Source organism: Calonectris borealis, chromosome 1 (assembly GCF_964195595.1).
Source record: "Calonectris borealis chromosome 1, bCalBor7.hap1.2, whole genome shotgun sequence".
Taxonomy (NCBI): Eukaryota; Metazoa; Chordata; class Aves; order Procellariiformes; family Procellariidae; genus Calonectris; species Calonectris borealis.
Window position 1 is genome coordinate 87,047,159 of NC_134312.1, and position 18,690 is coordinate 87,065,848.

At 51.0% G+C, this 18,690-nt stretch overlaps 2 protein-coding genes across 4 annotated transcripts; one reads left to right on the plus strand and one right to left on the minus strand.

The window, feature by feature from the left end:
• Nucleotides 1-245: 245 nt before the first annotated feature.
• Nucleotides 246-15,416, minus strand: USP5 (ubiquitin specific peptidase 5). Of its 3 annotated transcripts, none has more exons than XM_075164686.1 (20): nt 15,270-15,416; nt 13,649-13,774; nt 13,286-13,352; nt 10,260-10,393; nt 9,810-9,955; nt 9,328-9,512; nt 8,657-8,751; nt 7,951-8,144; nt 7,717-7,788; nt 6,340-6,421; nt 5,994-6,119; nt 5,406-5,559; nt 4,818-4,992; nt 3,397-3,485; nt 3,066-3,188; nt 2,305-2,448; nt 2,001-2,146; nt 1,765-1,918; nt 1,031-1,115; nt 246-859 (listed from the first exon to the last, which is right to left on the minus strand). In XM_075164686.1, exons 1-20 carry the CDS (start codon nt 15,375-15,377, stop codon nt 766-768), a joined length of 2,499 nt encoding a protein of 832 aa, XP_075020787.1. In that variant the 5' UTR covers nt 15,378-15,416; the 3' UTR covers nt 246-765. The 3 variants fall into 3 exon arrangements, with proteins under 3 accessions (XP_075020787.1, XP_075020780.1, XP_075020797.1); XM_075164679.1 differs by having other exon boundaries at nt 2,997-3,188; XM_075164696.1 differs by lacking the exon at nt 15,270-15,416 and adding an exon at nt 14,476-14,550 and having other exon boundaries at nt 2,997-3,188.
• Nucleotides 15,417-15,670: 254 nt separating this feature from the next.
• Nucleotides 15,671-18,348, plus strand: CDCA3 (cell division cycle associated 3). The gene is made up of 5 exons (XM_075164733.1): nt 15,671-15,971; nt 16,057-16,186; nt 16,268-16,483; nt 17,420-17,541; nt 17,955-18,348. The coding sequence occupies exons 1-5, from the start codon at nt 15,858-15,860 to the stop codon at nt 18,093-18,095; spliced, it is 723 nt and encodes a 240-aa protein (XP_075020834.1). The 5' UTR covers nt 15,671-15,857; the 3' UTR covers nt 18,096-18,348.
• The last annotated feature ends 342 nt before the right edge of the window (nt 18,349-18,690 follow it).

Here is an 18,690-nt window from a genome sequence, read left to right on the forward strand (position 1 = left end):
CAGCCCACCGCCGCCACCGGCCTCCGCGCCGGCATCGGCTCCCGAGCACACCCTGTCCCGCGGCTCCTCGGTCTGCGCGGCGAGACGGGGGCAGAGGGGAGGGCTGTGCGGCCGAGAGCACAAGGGAGCCCGGAGCGGGGCGGGGGGGGGGGCCCCCCTCTGCTGCACCATCAGCGCTCAGCCCCCACGACCACTCGTGTTTCAGCTCCTGCTGGGCCCCTCGCAATGCAGAGGGCAGACAGAAACCGGGGGGGGTATTTCGATTTTTATTTTGTCCCTCGTGTATTTTGGCATGTAAAGGGCACACAAGGGGGGGGCGCTGCTCGTGGCCCACCTTGCTGCCTGCCCCGCGCCCTCCCCGGCGGGGCAGGCAGGAGGAACCCCCCATACACAAGCCACAGGTACACACAAGCCCCCTCCTCCCCTTCCGGACAGCAAGGAGGTGGCATCATCCCACCAAGCAGCAAAGCACTAGGGCTGTGTGTCACAGGGGTGGGGACAGTGAGGACATTTCCTATAGAAACAGATATTCCCACCCCCCCCCCGGACCCCCTTCACGCACGTCCACGGGGGCTCCAGCCCCCAGTCTATCAGTTAGGGAAGTCTTGTCTCCCCGAGCGTCTCCTCAGAGAGGCCATGAAGGGACGAGTTGGGAAAGAGGAGCAGGGGAGAGCAGGACCCCGCTCTCATCCTCACTGCCCCCACCCCTTTCCCCCCCACGCCTTCAGCCCACTCTCCCCCCGCCACACACAGCAAGAGGATGTTCTAGCTGGGAATCCGCTGATAGAAGTAGATGTAGCCCAGGTCCTTGGGGGGCTTCTCAGAAGCACAGACTTTCTGGTCGTTGTAGATCACCCACCTGCAATAGGCAGAAGGGGAGCTCAGGGATGCCGTTCTGTGGCTAAGACACGACTTGATTCCCCTCCCCTGCTCTCATCCCCAACCCCCCCAACATCTCTGAAGAAACAGGGACGACAGTGATTTAAAGCTGTACCTCAGAGTCCCCTTACGCTGTGAACACCCCTCTTACCTGCCATCTTTCTTGATGTGACAAACATAGTGTCCACACATAGTCGAAGTGCCCATGTGGCTGATGAAGGCAAACAGCTGATATTCTTGAGAGGAGAAGGGAAGAGAGGAGTGATGAGAGAAAGAAAGGCATCTTACCCCGAAACACCCTGTGCAAGGCCCTCTCTAGAAAAGGATCCCCAAAGGAAGCTCTGCTGGGTAATAATTTAGAAGTGGATCTCCGTCAAGCGTGACGGTGAGGATTTGGTCTGAAGGTCAAACGTGCAAGCAAACAGGAGATGGTAACTGCCACTTTGCCTTCTCTCTTCCAACTGTTTATTTGGCCCACAGGTGCTGGGTGGGCAATGGCAGAGATTTCCCCTCCCTATGGCACCCAGCAGCCTAGCAGCATTGGCACCGATTCTGCACAGAGACTGGAACCCGGTTTTTCAATGGGAGCCTGAAGAACAGAAAAGCCTCCCGGGATGACCGGGAAAAAGCAGCACAGCCCTTCCCCTCTTTCACTTGATGATGCTTCCTCTGCCTCTCTTACTGGCTTCCAGGTAATCCCCAGCCTGAAGGGTCTAGACCTTACTTTGCCATCCCTCTCCTTTTCCTCCCTGCTTCCACCTCAACAACCAGACCAGCTCCGTGGCAGCTGCTGCTGCTGCTGCTGTGGTACTGCATGGGTTAGGGAGGATGAAGTCACGTTGAGTTTGCACCCCAAAATCCACATTCCTACTGCTTGGAACTCACTTCCAGGCCCATCGCGTACTTTAGGACCCACAGGGACAGATTCAGAGATGGACTCAGCTGCTGAACGCCCCTCTGAGATATCCATAGCAGCTTCTGCATCAAGGTCATCAATGTGACTAAAGATCCAATCCACAGCACGCTCCAGACTGTTGTTCTGGAAGAAGAGAAGACTGTGAAGTTGGGGATATCCTGTTCCTGAGAACATCCTTTCACTCTGACATTACCAAGTCTCTCACCGTGGCTCTAAGCGCTTTCATAGCCTGGTCCCGGGAGAAGCCCATGGAGACGATGGTAGCCACACTGTCTTCTGAAGGAGGGTCTGGGCAGGCAATAGTTGACCCTGGTCCACTGGATCCAGGGAGAACTAAAGGGTTAGCGAAGTCTGCAGCAGAAAACAGAAAACAGCTCAGAGCAGTTAGATCTCTCCAAAAGGGATACAGTCTGAGGTCCCAACTACTTCAGTTTTCCACTGTGGTAGTGGGACAGGAAGTACAATGGCCCAGATGCAATAAGCTTCAGCGTGGCCATGTGGTCTCATACCTGGATCATCCATATGTGACATGACCCAGTTCATGGCAGCCTCAACCCCGCTGTTGCCTGTGTAATACACGGCTTTGCGGCAGGCATCCATGGGAAAGCCCATCTCCACTAGCTGGATAATCACTGACTCATCCAACATGGGTGCTGTGGGAAGACAGAGATTAGAGCCACCCACTCCCACCCAGCCCTGCCTGCTCCGTTTTGTGCAGTCACACAGCCCCCCAAACCACCATTTCCTGGCTTTGTTTCACTCAAGTTCTGTCTCTCTGCTCTTCTCATCCTTTGCTACCTTTCCTCTTCAGAAGTGCAGTCTCACACACAGGCACCCCAGGGAACAAAAGGATTCAACTCATGAACTCAGGAGCACTGGCTCTTCCCTACCCTCCAAACCCTACCTCCCACTGCATTTTGTGAAAATAAAATGCCTCTACCAGTTAAATCTTGTATAAACCCCAGCACTGCCCCCTCTAAAGGCACTAGACATGCTACCTCCCCATCTTCCATAGAACAGGAATCAACAAACTCCCTTGCACGACACCCTTGCATAACAGGCATGCAAGGGAGGCAGCCGGCATTCGCTGACAGAGGGACAGGGGAAGTCTGAGCAGGTGGAAGCCGCTAGCACGGGAGACAAGACAAGGAAAGGAAGGAAATGAGTCAGGCATCAGGAAGAGAGGAGGAGAATCACTAACATGTCGGAGAGGAGAAGTGAGGGGAGCAGAAGGAGTCGTCGTCCTCGTTGCCATAGAACCCCAGGCTACCTTTGGGCTCGTCTGGTGTCACCAGTGGGGGTGCGATGTCTGGCATTTCTTCTTCTCCATCTTGCAGCCCTGTTCCCTGCAGTGCAGAGATATCCAGCTCCTCTGGCATTTCAATGGAGACATCTGCAAGATACAGTCTTGCTCAGCCTCCCCATAGGGGCAGAAACAAAGGACTCGGTTGGGAGATCTAGAAGGGTAAGTCCCTGGGAATGCAATACGCTACAGGCTGCAGCTCCTTTTCGGGTAGTTACTTTCCTCTTTGCAGCAACGACCACAATACCCATATATGACTCCCAATACCTATACGCTCTGTACTTCTCATCCTTCTTACCAAGCTTTTTGGGCACCCAGTCCAGACCGAAAGTGAATTTCTTGATCTGGATCACCAGATAATCCGGGAAAGAGGCGAACCGTGTTGTTCTGAAAGAGATAAATAATGCTTGTAAATACTTCGGCAGCAGTGATTGAGGGCACCTATCTGGTTCAAGAAATCAGTGAGTAGGGTGGAGGCATGTCCTAAGGGGGGATAACAGCTCTCCTATAAGGAGCTTAAAGCTCCTGAAACAAGAACCATTTCTAAAGCAGATTCTCTGACAAGATGAAACGGAATGCAACGTTCACAAAATCTTGGGGGATGAGGAAAAATAGTACATGTTCTCTACCTTCCAATCCTGTATTTTACAAGCCTCCTCAGATTTTAGTATTTAATTAAAAGCCTAACCCTTAAGGAATGTAGAGGAAATAACATCTTTTATTAGACCGACAGATACAGCCGCAGCTTTCAAGCACAAGAGCACTTCAGATACAAAGCAGAAGCAGTGAATTTGATTGAACATTATTTAGTTAGACAATTTGAGAGAGAGGGTGTCTGGAATCTATGAAACAGAGGGGAATGTTTGTGAAGGGAGAAGCAGTAATAAGAGAGACAGATACTTACTATCGGAGGATAATTGTAACACGCCATAAAATTAATTTAAGCAATGGTATATATTCAATGCTAATTCTTACCAAGTGTTTGAACACAACTCACTACTTAAAAGCAAAACAAAATGTTACTTTTCAATGAGATCGCGTTACTGACTGTTCGTTTATAGTAGCTTTTGCTTAATAAAAGAGTATTTGTTAGAAAAACACTTCCAATTCTTTGAGGACTACTCTTTCATTGCAGAAGAACAGTCAGTAGTATCACAGCAGGAAGCTGCTTAGGTTTTTAATCTTCTCACTACACCTTTGCACCATCGCATGTGCTGCAGGCAGTGAGACAAATTAAAGCTGTTTTTTAAACTTTGCTATTAGCATTTAAGTTAGCATTCTTTAAAATAACTCACGCATCTGTTACACTCAGTGTTTTGCTCAAACTTTAATAGCTAAAAACTTCCTTTAAAGAAATTTTAGAGACCATGCAAGATGAGTGTTGCCATACTGTCGGTACTGATTTTAAAGCTAAATTTTGAATTTAGAATAAAAGCTGCTAGTTTTCTGGAATATCACTGTATTTTCATAGCCCCTCAGCAATTGAAATCTGATGGTAAGGATTTCACTAGCACTACTGTTCTCCCCACTCTAATTCCTTGGGGGCAATCACTTCAGCACTGACAGACTGGTTCCCCCTCTGCTTCAATGTTTCATGGGCCCAGGGTGCGGAGGACTACAAAGCGTTGGTAACGCTTCTTCCCCAAGCTAAAAGAAGTCCCCAAAGATGCAGCTATTGCCAGTTCGTCATAGCCTATCTGGTAACTCACACACACTCACTTGAGAGCCACAGACTTGGCCTGCAAGGCTGTGCTCCAGAAATCATCCACCTGCTCTGGAGCTCCATAGGCCTCTAGGCAGGAGCTGAAAGGCACCTTGGCTCGCACCAGCTCAGGCAGTGGCTGCTTCTCTTCCTCTGCCTGCCGCTTCTTTTCCTCATATTCCAGCAGTTCATCTAGAGAATAAAGCAGAGGAGTTAAGGACTGCTTCTAGGTACCTACAAAGCAACCGGTGTAAGCTACACCCAGAGGCAGAATTGGCCTATAGATACACGCCACCAAGAACGGCGCACAAAGTAGACGATGTCTTCCCGATCACTGTTCTGCTACTGCAGTCCCGTTTTGCTGTTAAATCACAGCCCAGCTTGCGGTGTCGGAGGGAAAGGTTCTAGAGGGGACATCACCGTGTCACACCACCTCTGAAGAAATCAGCCCGATCCCACAAAAGCAGGTCAAGGATTGATCTGGCTTCAGAATTGGCAAAGCCAGTCCTTGAGGAAGTCCTTTTCTCATTTAAGGAGTTCTGTAATGAAAGTACAATATCCAAACACAATGTTTGCTACTGTTCTGGCCTTGGCACATTACTGACCTTTGTTGAGTGCAGCATCCATGGGCACAGGCAGCTGCATGATATAGTCCACACGCTGGGTATATTTCACCTTTTCTGTGGCCAGGCACTTCAGCTTCTCCTCCACCAGAAAACGGAAGACCTCATTAGGGTTCTCCGAGCTGCGGCAGTTCCTCTGAAGGAGGAGAGATTAGAAGGATAGATTTAACATCAGAATGGCAGAAATAAGTATCTGCAGTAGCAGCAGTTCCACAGAGGACATGGCTAAAGAGTATCCACTTCTGTACCCAGTCCACCCGAAAAGACAGCAAAGAGTAAACTAAGCCAACTTCTGCACCCCAGGAACCCATGCCATTCCTGCTCCTAAAGAAGACAATTTACATCTCCAGCTGTGCCATTCCCAAAAGAGATTCCTCCAAGGAATCAGTCCTGAAAACATGGCAAGCATCTCTCCTCTGCCCCCACAGGTGCTAGCTGGCCCATTTCCCTATGTTCTCTCCCTCTCTCTGCTCCAGTTGCCAGCTTCTCACCTCCACGCCTCATCCCCTGCTGTGGGGAGAAAATAAAGCTGGGCTTTTCCATGATTTGACAGATAGACTCAACCATTACCTCCACCATGTTGATGAAGTGCAGAAAGAATTCCTGGGCATCCTGCTGTCGGTTAGTGGAAAATTCTGGGTGTCCCTTTCCAATGAGGGACTTAAACATGCGTGGAGCAATGCCATTTTGCATACCCTGCAAATAACAAGGTGGAAAAGGAAGGTGGTCATAATTTGCTAAGCATGCGTCCCGACATGTGGCACTCTACTCTTAGCCATGCTTTTCTTCAGGTGACAGGGCCCTGGAACAATCCCAAGGACATGTCTTCAGAAAGGGTTCTCTCTCCATGCCCCTGTAACACACACAATGCCTCATGCAACAAACACATCATGAGGATGCCATACGCAAGTCTCACCTTCTGATCGGGCTGCTGTTCCCCATCTGCGGAAGCTGGCTTTGAATATTCCCCCGAAAGCAGTCCATGGCCCAGTTTGGCTCTGGAATGATGAAGAAGTCACTGTTAGCATCAAAAAGATTTCTGCAATCCCACATACTCCAGGAGCCACATGAATTCATCCAGCTTTAACACTGCCATGGACTGTCAATCTCAGAGACAAGCTTTCTCTGCTGCACCAGCCAAGATCATCTTATCTTGGTCTGCTCTCATGAGACATCATTGACTTGAAAGTTACTAGGACTTCTGGGCATCAATCTCAACCGTTGCTTGCACAGTGGGGAGAACATAAAGGAACAGCTTCCTTTTCCCCACAGAAGGGCAGGTGGTGCTGAGCTATACAGCAGCTGCGTAACAGCCAAATTAAGCTGCAGCCTGACATGAGTAAAGTAGCAGTGTATCTAATTGACTGTGCAGGAGACAACAGGGCAGAGTGAAATTGTCTGAGCCAGAAATAGCATTGCTGTGAGCAGACTGATCACATTTTCCCAGGGGAAAGATCAAGAATGACTGCATGAGGCATTTAATGGACAACAGTGACGTTCAGCGATTTCCTCCTATGCTCAGACTCTCCTACTATTCCACTTCACTCCAGTCCCTCCCCATCACTGTTGCTGTTTGTCTGGAACCAAACCCTACCGATTCCTCCCTTTGCCCAGGCAAAAATCTTTCTGGCTCTCTCAACTTAATCCCCTCCTCAGTGAACACCTCACCCCAGGCTGTCAAAATTTAGAATCCGCTGAACTCTCTTCCACAAATGCCTCCTTCCATTTCTCCACCCCAAACCTCCATACACTGCTTTGCTGTTTTAGAGCAGATGTAGCACAGAATTCATGTATTTAAAATGCAATACCCTCCCAAATCTTGTGTTCCTTCTTCTGTATATTCTCCTGCTACTGCTCGCACAATACCCTCTTGCAGGAAGCCTTTTTAAGCATATATAAATTATCCACTGAGAATAAAGTTGCTTAAATCTATGTATTTCTTTGCTCTTAGCCATCTCCCTCCATCGCAGAGAGCAAGCACCTTTTTTGCTGTTACGCAGATAGAATATGCCTACCGGAAATCCCCCTGTGGTACTGCATTCCCCAAATAATAAATTTAAGAGCCTCTCATGAACACTGAGGTGCATTCTGTCCTCTGCATCTAGGGCATTCAGCTGAACTGTCTTGGCTTAGATCCTTATTGATCACTGAGGATCAGTGTCTCTGCTGATGGACATAGAAACAGAGAGGCGAGGCTTGAGGGAGAAACCTGCAGCAAAGCACACGGTAGCAGCGCAGAGGGGACGCACCGAGGCAGCCTCAGCCTTCCTTCTCTCACCAAAACACTACGTACACTTGTGTGCTGAAGTCCTGTGTGGGGTCCGAAGGTGCATTTTGGAATATCTTCTCCAGCTTGTCCACATACCTGCAAAGCAAGACGGAGCACTCTAAGGGACATACAGGTTCACCTAGTCAAGACACAGTTCTGAGCCTGATTACTGTAACAGAAGCTCCCAGCTCTAGGAGACCTTTGTACTGATCCCAGGGGATCCCAGGCTAATGGAAAGGAGTGATTAAGCTCACTTACTTTCTCTGGAAGTCTGGGATACTGAACAGCACCTGCATCACAGAATTGAGGTAGCAACTGTTGCCCAGGTTACGGATACCGGTGTACCCAGGCCCATAGAGGGGCTTGAGCTGCACGCCAGACTCCTGGATGAGCTCCCACTCCCCAATGCGCTGGTTCATGTCTATTTCCAGTTCTGTCATTGTCTTGTCTGTCTGTGGAGGGAAAGAACAGGAAAAGCCCTCAAAGAAGACTCAAGGTGTGGAAAGTGCAATGCTGCAGAGAAACATAGAATCAAATCCATTCTGTTTTATTAAATTAGAAGAGGAGGAAGATACAAGAATTGTTTTCAAGTATCTGGATACCTGGGACAGAAAGAGGAGTGGTAGGAAACATGGGAGAAATCTGAACCATCCCCTGTAAAGAGGCATGGAAATCGCACACTAACACTGAATCTGAGGGAACAAAGCTCAGTGCCTGGGAACCTCCCTGCCCACAGTACTGACACAGAACCCCAAGGAAATAAACCCGAGGGACAGGAAAGAAAGGCAAAAAAGACAATGAAAGAAGAGAGGCAGACGAGACAACTCTCTGCCCGACAAAAACCAGGGTTTCTTGACCAGGAATGACTCTGCATAGCCACAGAAAGCTGGGATCCAGCTAAGACACCTCAGAGTTGCTTCTTTCACCCTGTGGGCCTATGGAGGACCACTCCTCCCCTCCTCACCTTCTGCATCTTGAGCATGTCAATCCCAAAGTGAGCAAGGTGTTCTGCCAGGTTGGGATCCAACACCATGTCATCCTCGTCGTAGGAGTAGACGTCTATGCAGGAACACAGAGGAAAAGGAGAGACTTATAATGGCCTGTCATCTAACATTCACTGCTGGATGAAGAGAACAGAGTGCTCAGAACTGGGAGTTTTGACAAACTGAGCAGGTGGGGTTTCTCTCCTTTCTCAGGAGAGTAGCATAACAAGACATGCTCCAAAACATGTGACAAGACAACTTTGTCATTGGTCAAGGTACAGAGGTACATGTATGTCTGGAGTGAGGAAAGTGGGTTACTGTGCCATATACTCTCTACTCAGGCTTTGCACACAAAATTCCACATCCCACCACAGAAAATAAGACAGCAACCTGGATAACTATTCTAAACCCCTCCAAATTAAAAGGGAGGGGAGGAGGAAGGCAAGGTGTTATCAGCTGGTTCTTTGTCTGCCACAAGAAGTAGGTCAGAGTGGGAAAGTCCATGATACCATGACACTGAATGTTCCAGGTCATAAGATGGGCAACACCAGCCTAATTCCTGGAAATCTTCCCTGACTTCCCTTTGTCAGAGACCACAGTCAGCCTGAGTGATGCCTGGCGTCTATAACCCTCACAGGATCCCCCTTCTCACCAGCCCCATCAGGAGTAATTGTTCCCAGTTTCACAGCCAGTGGGTAGCCAGTTTCCCGATAATGCTCAACCGCATGATTGTTGCCACCACTGCCATCAAAATAGCGCCGACCACAGAGGATGGCTCCATCAGTCATGTTCAGCCACAGGTTCTCCCTCATGTCACACTTGCTGCACTTCCAGCCACTATTGACAGGGAACAGAGAAAATTAGGGTGAAAACCTTTGGGTTCTACCTCCCAAGCCCTCTCCATTACTACCCACTGACCATAGTATAAGCAATCTCATTCCTCTTGTACTTCAGAATACTGAGCATCCTGAAATACCTTAGTTTGCCATTTCTCCTGGATTTATTATGACAAGGCACACTCAGAGACTCGCAAAAGAAGTCCCATCTGCTGCTGCAGTCCAGGACAGAAGAAGAAGGTAATGGGGGTGGGGCTGGAATACAGAGCGACACAGCTAGTTTCAGTACTATGCTTACCACGGTGGGATGCGGACATCATTCTGAAGTTGGTGCAGGGAAAAAGCGTGTTTGGATACACGCCGAACCTCCCCATCCCAAGCCTGCACCTCCTGCTTCCGTGAGGCTGAATCTGCTGTCAGGATGGCCTCGACTGCACTGGCAATCTGGAATTAGGACAGCAGGAAAAAAAATGAAGGACACAAGGAGAGAAGCTTCCAGTGCCACAACACTCCACATTTAGGCTCAGGTTGGCAAGTCAGTTGTGCTAGGGCAGCATTCAGGAGCCTCAGTCACAAGCCAGGGCTCCGTAATATATAGCACTGTACAAGTGTAGAACAACCCTGCTTACTCCAAGCTGAGACTTCACAGCAGCTCTGCACGATCCCTTTTACAGGACAGCGGTTCCTTCTCTGTAATGGTGCGTTTCCTCCTTACCAATAGAAAACACAGCCCTCCACCCAAACATACCCTGTCTCTGACCATGTCTGGTAGTCCCTCCAGCCCATCACGAGGAATATCCAAGTGCTCTGGGAAAATTACTATTTTTACATCTTCGTCATATTCAAACTTTTCCTCTGTGATGTCAAATCCACCTTCTACACCTACAGGAAGAAAAAACATTGCGGTAACAGGTAAAACTAAATAGCTTCTGAGGCCCCTTTGCCCATACCTCACATGAAATAAGGCCCCATGATTAAGGCAAAGCTCTAGATCAACGATCCACATCCTTCTTCTATTTCTGGATCCCGAAGTTTCTGCTGGAGGTGTGGACTTAACAGGAACAAATATAAGCCTAGCGACAATGGGTTTGCTTTTCCCAGCTCTTTTTAGAGATGCTTAGAAGGAATCTCCAGACCCTGACTACAACCCGAAAAAAGACCCGCTCTAGAGAGACAGTCACCAGAACAGAGCCATGCTAAAGTACTGCTGTTCATCCTTCACAGTATATCCAAGACGATGAATGGAGATGTACATGAAGAGATCATATTCTAACCCTGTTCAAAGGTCTAGTCTACCAGCATCTTTAAGGAGCCTGGCTCTGCTTCTTGCCTTTTCCAGGAAGGACAGGTCAGAGTCCCGAACTTAAGCGAGGAGAACCAGAACATGTAGAATTACAGAAAAAGTCTTAGGAAAGGTATACAGCTAGTAGTTTCTCATGCCCACCTAGGCATGCTTTCCAGAGGTTGCAATAGAAATGGGAGTTCCATACATAAGAGGTTATTTGCCAGTTGTCAAGAGTCACGATGGACGGTCACCAAAAAGTAACATTTGCAGTGGAGGAACAGTTTCTGATTTATATAGGTACTCAGGAAAAAACCTTGGCCTTTCCTGTTCTCCAAGAGTTGACACCTTACATCCCAGAGGGAAATAGGCAGAAGACATCTTGCTTACTACCAGCCTTAACCCCCTATGGTTTTTTTTAAGTGAATTTCCTTTATTTCTTTAAAAATGGCATGCTGTGACTGCAATAGATCTCTGCCACGGATCTCTGAAGATCTGTTGCTGCAACAAATCTCTGAAGGGAATAGGAGTTTTTGCTGTTTAATGTCTCAGCCTCAAGAATCCTGTGTGTGACACAGTTCTGATAAAATTACTTCTTTTAGTTAAAACATTGACAAAAATAACCAGTTCCCACAGTATCTCCTGCAACTCCCCCCTCAAATACCTACACTTTTTAGACTATGCACAAACTGCCATGTATGAATGCAGATGCTGCAAGCCTGAGTGATTTTAGAAATACCTGAAAACAGCCAACAGCATCATGCAACAACATACCCAGATAATCCTCTTCCGTGCCTCTTCAGCACAGCCCAGAGAGATCTCCTGTCACCACTTCAGAGTAAAGCAATATACAATCCCTCAGGGTATTACACAATTCCTGAACTCTAAACAAACTAAAACAGACTGGTGAGGTCCCCTTGGGTGGTTATGTGAACCTTCTAGGCTCCAGATGAGGAAGAGGGTCTTCAGCCAGCAGACTGCCTCCTAGCCCTTTTTCCCCCATGTACAGCCAACAGTTTGCCATGAGGTGCACTGCCTCCCTCTCCACCATCACATCTAAGCACCACAAACTCCAAAAGTCATTCAACCAACAGGCGGGCATGGGAGGCAAGCACTATAGATTTTTTTTCCCATGGAGAGGGAAGCTGAGGTACAGAGAGATCAAGGGCTACATTTTGCAGCCATTGCTCCTAACTCTTTCTAGTACTTTAAAAGAATCTCCCGTGTCAGCAATAGCTAAATCACCACAGTTTAGTTAAAAAAGAGGAAATAAAAAATCCCTCCTGGATTTAAGATCACTGCCTCACAGGGCTAATACTTTCTTTTATTCTCTCCTGCTTCATTCATGCCACTAAGCTGTTAATCACAGCAGCTGTTTGCTCACCCAGTGACAACACTTGTCTCAAGACCTTTGTAAAATTGAGGATGCAGAAATAACTCCTAATGCAGACTGGGCTTCATCTCTCCAAAAGCAGCATAATCATATACATAAAAGCACTGGCTATCTGAAGAAACGTAGATTCTAGTCTCAATTTTGTTATAAGTGACCTCTGGGACTTCATTCACCTCACCATAAAAACAAGGAGCAGCTGAAAGTCTTGATGTTGGTGTTTCCGTTGTGGCAGCAGTGGAGTCACCGGGCGTATGCTACACAATGGCACAGCCAGGGAAAAAGTGAGCAAAAAGCAAGATGTGCATCGTCCAGGTTCTGGATTTCCCTCTAGTGGTCAGCTTCCAGCAAGCCAAGAACCTGTTACTGCTAAAAAATGTTCCTATCCTCTGCTTTATGGATCTCCATAATGGTTCAGAAATTACTATCCGAGACTGCTCCAAATAAGCAGCATCTTCACTGATTGCCATCATAGTCTTTGCAGTCGGTGCAAGAGAGTAATGGAACACCAGCCCTGTTCTTCCAAAAAAGGGCTTGTTTTTAATATTTTAATGTTCACATGTATTTTCTCCAGTATCAGCCTTGTATTTCAAAGAACTATCAAGCCAAAAGTGTTAATACAGCATTTACCAGTAATTTCTTCCCCATCTACATAAATAACACTAGTTCAATTTCTTAGAAGTTTAAAAAATATTTTTTCTACCAGAAACCTCAAACTTACTTTTCTCAGACTTACACATTTTATCAAACTTACTTCAGCCCCACACTGGATGCATCCATATAAAGCAACAGCCCCACGCTGGTTATACCCACACCAAGCTGAGCCAGGCATACAGAGTTAAGAGAGGATGCAAAACGTATTTATCTACAGAAAACACGACGCAACTTTGAACACAGAACGAAACTATCACCTCAACAACTGTTTTGCAGTAATTGCCCACCTAAGACACACTAGAAAACGTGAAGCTTGAATTCCGCCAGGGATACTAGCTTCAACTAGCCCAGAAGAGGAAAGGCAAAAGAGATGTGCCACGAAGCCAGGCAGCTCCAGAGGACTGGTCCAAAACAACAAGGACGATACAGCACACAAGTGCTTTCTTACCAATAGCCAAGCGAGTTGGTTTCTTCCTGGGAGGATCTCCAGCACTGGAGTTGGTGTCTTCTTCCTTCTACCGCATTGAGAAGAAATAGGGAAACAGAGTTAGGGGGACGGGCAAGCTGTGGCAAGCCTTAAGGATTGAAATTTAGCTACTCTGAAAGCACAAAGAGGCCAGGCACAAATAGCGTGGGCAATCCATACCACAATTCCACGTAAGTGGAGCTGAAGAACTGGTGTACCTCAATTCATCAAGAAAAACATCAGTTATATTCAAGGAGAGAAAACTCTGTCTCTGATTGAATACAGAGACACAGCCCAGCTCTCAATTTCAAAACAGGTTTATTTGTATGTATTTTTATTTTTTACCGGTTTACGTGTTCTTTTGAGGTGTAGGTAGACCCGCTGGCCTGTTTTCTGATAGTGCTTTTCCACATACTGCTTCCCAAAGCCCAGGAACGTGTTCATGCAGATATACAAGCCGCCATCTGACTCCTGGAAGGAAGGAGAGATAAAAACTGAAGGGAGGTGCTAAAGAATTGCTAGGATAGGCACAGACTTACCTCTAGAAACACTATTCATTACTCATTAAATCATGGCTACAGCTCATTCCTACACACCAGCCACTTAGCAGCTAGTCGGAAATAAGATGGCAAGCCCCAGCCTGGCTGCCCCAGAAGAACAGGTACTCCTGTCAAGACGAGGTATTTGAAAACCTATTTGCCTGTTCATTTATGGCAGGATGCTACCGAATCAGGAAAGCCCGAGCTTCCTCAGAAGCTCATCTCACAAAAGGCCCTTAGCATGCAGAGTTCACATGTTCAGAGCACGGTACGCTCATTACCAACAAAACCGTGCCACCCTGTCTGAAAGCGTCATTCCCAGTGCCATAGGGAACTTTGCCAAACTACAGTGTGAGGAAGGTTAACAAGCCCACTGTTTATTTTTGCTGCTGCTTTCAAAAGCTTGTGAGTAGCTCCAAAATGGATACAGAATGAGCCCTCCCCATCCCACAAGCACCTGGAAAACACCACACTCATTCAGCAGAGATACCCTTTTTAAATCGAAGAGGCGAGGGACCCAAATACAGAGGTTGGTAAAGAGGGAAACCATAAGAAGCCCTCAGCCTGCTTCCCAACATTAAGCAGAAGCAGCTGGGACAGAGTGAGAGCGGGGAGCGCATGGACAGGCATCACCGTGGGTCTCGGGGAGGGAAAGAGGGCCAGGCTGCCGTGTGCTGCTTCCTCGAAGGACCCGTATCTTCCAGCCGCAGCCCATTTCTTCTGGTGGGCTGGGGCACAGCCCGGATGGGCGCCTGCAGAGGAGGCCAAGGGGGGACCTCGCCCTCCCGCCGCCTGGGCCTCCCCAGGTCCGCCTAGGCCAGGCGGGGGTAGGGAGGGAGGAGCAGGGATGCCGGCGGGGTGGAGACGGCTGGAGAAGGGACCACTGCCATCTTAATGACACAGCACCGACTCGCCCCCCGCCTGCCGGGCCACGCCACGCGGTGAGGCCGGAGGGGCAGCTCAGACACGGGCAGGGCGGGACCCCCGGCCCGCCCCCCGCCGCCAAGGGCCGGGCCCGGGTCGCGTCCCGGCCCCCCGCCGGACTTCCAAGTCCCGGCATGCCCCCGCAGCGGGGGGTGGGGTGGGTGTCGGGGGGCACCCGCTCTCCAGGCACGCGGGGCCGGGCCGGGCCGGGCCAGGCCGCCGCTGCCGACCGGGGCGAGCGACCTGCCCACGCCCGCTCCGGCCCCAGAACTACAGCCCCCAGCGCGCCGCGGCCGGGAGGGGCGCGGCGCGGGGGACGCCGGGCGCTGTAGTCCCCGAGGGCCCAGCGCTCCGCCCGCCCGCGGGCCGCTCCGGCCGCCGGGGAACCACAAGTCCCATGGTGCCCCGCGCGGGCGGCAGCCCGACGGGCGGGTGGGCTGGGAACGGGCCGGAGCGGGGGGCAGCCCGGCGAGGCGGACGGGCCGGCCGCGGGGCGCGCTTACCGGCGTGTCAAAGGAAAAGGCGCACTCGTCCTTGTGGACCCGGTCGCCGGCCTTGGGCACCCGGATGGACGGCAACACCGAGAGCAGCGCCTCGCTCAGCTCCGCCATGACAGCGGCTCACTGCAGCACCGCCCACAGCCCCACCCTAACCAATCAGAGCCCAGCGTGGTCAGGCGGGCTCGGGCCAATCCCGCGCCGCACGGGCGCGCCGGCAGCGAGGCTGAGGGACGGGCCCGCGGCACCGCCCGGCAGGTTCGCCCAATCGCAGCCACCCTTCGGCCGTCACGGGAGGCGGTGCCGAGCTCCTCGCCCAATGGCGGCGTAAAGCGGAGCGGGGGCGGGGAGCTCCCCGAAGATTGACAGTGAGCCGGCGGCGGACGAGGCGGGACGTGCCGGGCGGGGACTGAGGAGCCGCCGGGCCGCCCCCGCGGGAGATGGGCGTCCTGGGGCGGTCCCGGGGGCGGGGCGGGGCGGGGTGGGCCCCTCCTCCGTGCGGGGGCCAATGGGGCGGCACCGCCCGGCGCGCGGGAGATTTGAATCGGGGCGGCGGGTGGGGCAGGGCAGCAGCGCGGCTCGGCGCCCGCCGCTATGGGGGTCTCCGGCAGCGCCCCGGCTACCCCCGCCGCCCTCCGCAACAAGCACCTGGCGCACGTCAGCGACCCCCGCTCCCCCAGCGCTGGCATCCTGCGCACCCCCATCGAGGTAGGGGCCCTCCCGCGGGCCGCCCGCCGCCGCTCCCCTCCTCGGCGGCCCCGGCCCGCCGCCCCCACGCCTGCCCTCTCCGCAGGTGGTGAGCTCCCCGGCGGGCAGCCCTCAGCCCGGTCCCGCCGAGCCGGCGGTGGGCACCAGCCAGGACCGGGACCCGCGCTCGCCCACGCCCGGCATCTCCCGCACGCCCATGAGAGCCGCGTCGAGTGGTGAGTGAGGCCGGCCCGGGAGGGCGGGCGGGTGGGCTGCCCGGCGGCTGACCCCGTCTTCCATCCTTCCCTCCCCGGCAGACAGCGTGGACCGCCTGGTGAAGCAGCTCAGCGAGGCCTTCGGGACCGACCCCGCCCCCCAGGAGCCGGCAGCAGAGGAGCCGGCCCGGGGGAGCTCCCCCCCCGCGGGCGGCCCGGAGGCGGCCGCCCCCTCGGGGGAAGAGGCGGAGAGGCCGCCCTCTCCCAGCGCGGCCCCGGCTCGGGCAGCCCGTGTTGCCGGGCCCGGCTTCTCCTCGGGTAAGTGCTGGGTATGGTGGGCAACACAGCTAAGGCTCCGTGTGCCTGGAGAGCTGCACGGTCCGTGGTATGAGCAGGTCAGGGCTCTCGGCATCCTCTGGAGCCTGGCCCTGGGGCTCTGCGGGTGGGAGGCCCCTCTGGGAACTGTTCTTTTATCGAACTGACTTCTGTCAGGAATTGAAAAATTAGGTTTTCAATCTGTAGTCAAAATCAAGAAGTAAATATACCTCTTTAAGAGGCAAATGTCAGCTCTTCTCCCCGAGGCAGGTTTGTAGTTGTGGAGGCCTGTTCAGAGGGACCTTGCAGTTTCTCCTTGGGAAGAGCCGGGGAGCGAGGGTGGGAAGCACATCCAAGTGCTACAACTGAGTGGTAATACAGACTGTGTTTCAGAAAAGTGTGCTGAGCATCTCTCCTATGAGGAGAGGGCTGGGGCTGTTCAGCCTGTAGCAGGGAGGGCTCGGGGGGGGTCTTGTTAATATGTATAAATACCTGAAGGAAGGGTATAAGGAAGGGAGAGCCAGGTTCTTTTCAGTGGTGCCCAGTGATGGGACCAGAGGCAATGGGCACAAACTGGAACACAGGAAGCTCCATCTGAACATCAGGAAACATTTTTTTCACTGTGAGGATGACTGAGTACTAGAGCAGGGTTCCCAGAGAGGTTACAGAGTCTCTATTCTTAGAGATATTCAAAAGTCATCTAGACATAGTCCTGGGCAACTGGCTCTAGGTGGCCCTGCTGGAGCAGGGGGTTTGGACCAGATGACCTCCGGAGGTCCCTTCCACCTCAACCTTTCTGTGATCCCTTTACCTGGAAGTCCTTGGGTAATAAGTCTTAACTGTGCAGGCAAACAAGCTAGGTCATAAAGGCCAGGAGGCATTTAAAATCCAGGACCCTCTAGTCTTGTGATACACTGACATACTTACTTCTGTCACTAGGGAGCAAGCCCGTAAGACGCAAGACCAACAACAAAATCATGGCAACATCTGGTGGAACTGGTCGCTCTCCCCTCAGCATCCTACAAGACGATAATTCCCCCAGTGCTCCTGCCCCTCGCCAGGTAAGGCTTAGTGAGTCATACTGTGGGAGGTAGAATGGGCTAAAAAAAGGGGGGGGGGAACCCCAAATGCTTCGATTTCTGTGTTTTGTAGGGCCCCGGTTTGGAACTGTGGCCTCCTAGGCCTGTAGAGCCTGGTGACTTCATAAGTATTTTTCTGTGGGTCAGTCTTGTCCCTAGATGCCTCCAAGTCTTATTCAATGTCTGTATCTTTGGCCTTACCATGATATTGGCCATTTCAGTGCATCCTTTCTCTTTAGGCTGTAGAAAGAAGCCTGTCACTCTTAAACCTTATCAGAAGAGAGCCAAAGCTTGAATGGCCTGAAAATGGGCTACGTGTTCCACTGAGAAGTAACTAACCCTCAATTAACTTGTGTTTTACACTGTATGTTTGCGGGTGTTTTTCATTTCTCTAGGGTAAGAGGCACGTGATGGGAGAGAATCTTGGGGAGAAGAAGGAAGTAATAGTGGATCTGAGCAGGAGCCTCAAATCTGAGAACTGTGCTTGGAGTGACTTGAACAAAGAGAACCAACAATGTCCTTTTGTGGAGAACTAGAGATTTCCTTTTCCAGGGTCTTGCTGTAACTTGCTTCTATGTTTTGAGAGTCTTCTAGGGGTGAGAAATCCTGCAGTAGACTGAAACTCCAGATTTGTGGTCACTCTTCTTGCCTATCCCTGTTGGGGAAAGGGCACACTCTCCTAGCTTTGCATGTCTTATGTACAGTACAGACTTTGGCTCTTCTGTTGTATATCAGCTGTATTGACTTACTGTAGAGTTCTTATCTGTAGCAAATAAATTTGTATTAAGCCTTTGACAGTGGGAGTCCCTTGCTTGCCCAGTGCAATGTTTTCTTTGGGTCAAGGATTCAGGAACAAATAGTTCAGCCTTCCATTAGCCCTAAAATTCAGCTCTGTCCCCTGCCTGTAATATGGCACCACAGAGCTGTGCTGAGAAGGGTCTAACCTTGAACCCATGTGCTGTAGAGTGGGCTGGGGATTGGCAGCTCTGCAGGAGACTGATGTATCTAGTGTAATTTCTGGGGTTCCGCTGTACCTAGTCTGACCTGAAACTAACACGCACAAAGGACTGTAGCCAATTGTGAGGGTGTGGCATGAGGATGAGATCCAAAATAGGATAAGATAGTATTGTG

Bases quoted from the DNA above. Each gene is read 5' to 3' on its own strand.
- USP5 (XM_075164679.1), bottom strand. From the start codon at position 15,377: ATGGCGGAGCTGAGCGAGGCGCTGCTCTCGGTGTTGCCGTCCATCCGG. The intron at 3,189-3,396 runs GTAAGAAGGATG...TGTATCTTGCAG, and splicing joins CTGGGTGCCCAAAAAGCTTG to ATGTCTCCATTGAAATGCCA. The intron at 2,147-2,304 runs GTATGAGACCAC...TTTCTGCTGCAG, and splicing joins GTCACATATGGATGATCCAG to ACTTCGCTAACCCTTTAGTT.
- CDCA3 (XM_075164733.1), top strand. From the start codon at position 15,858: ATGGGGGTCTCCGGCAGCGCCCCGGCTACCCCCGCCGCCCTCCGCAAC. The intron at 15,972-16,056 runs GTAGGGGCCCTC...CCCTCTCCGCAG, and splicing joins TCCTGCGCACCCCCATCGAG to GTGGTGAGCTCCCCGGCGGG. The intron at 16,187-16,267 runs GTGAGTGAGGCC...CCTCCCCGGCAG, and splicing joins CATGAGAGCCGCGTCGAGTG to ACAGCGTGGACCGCCTGGTG.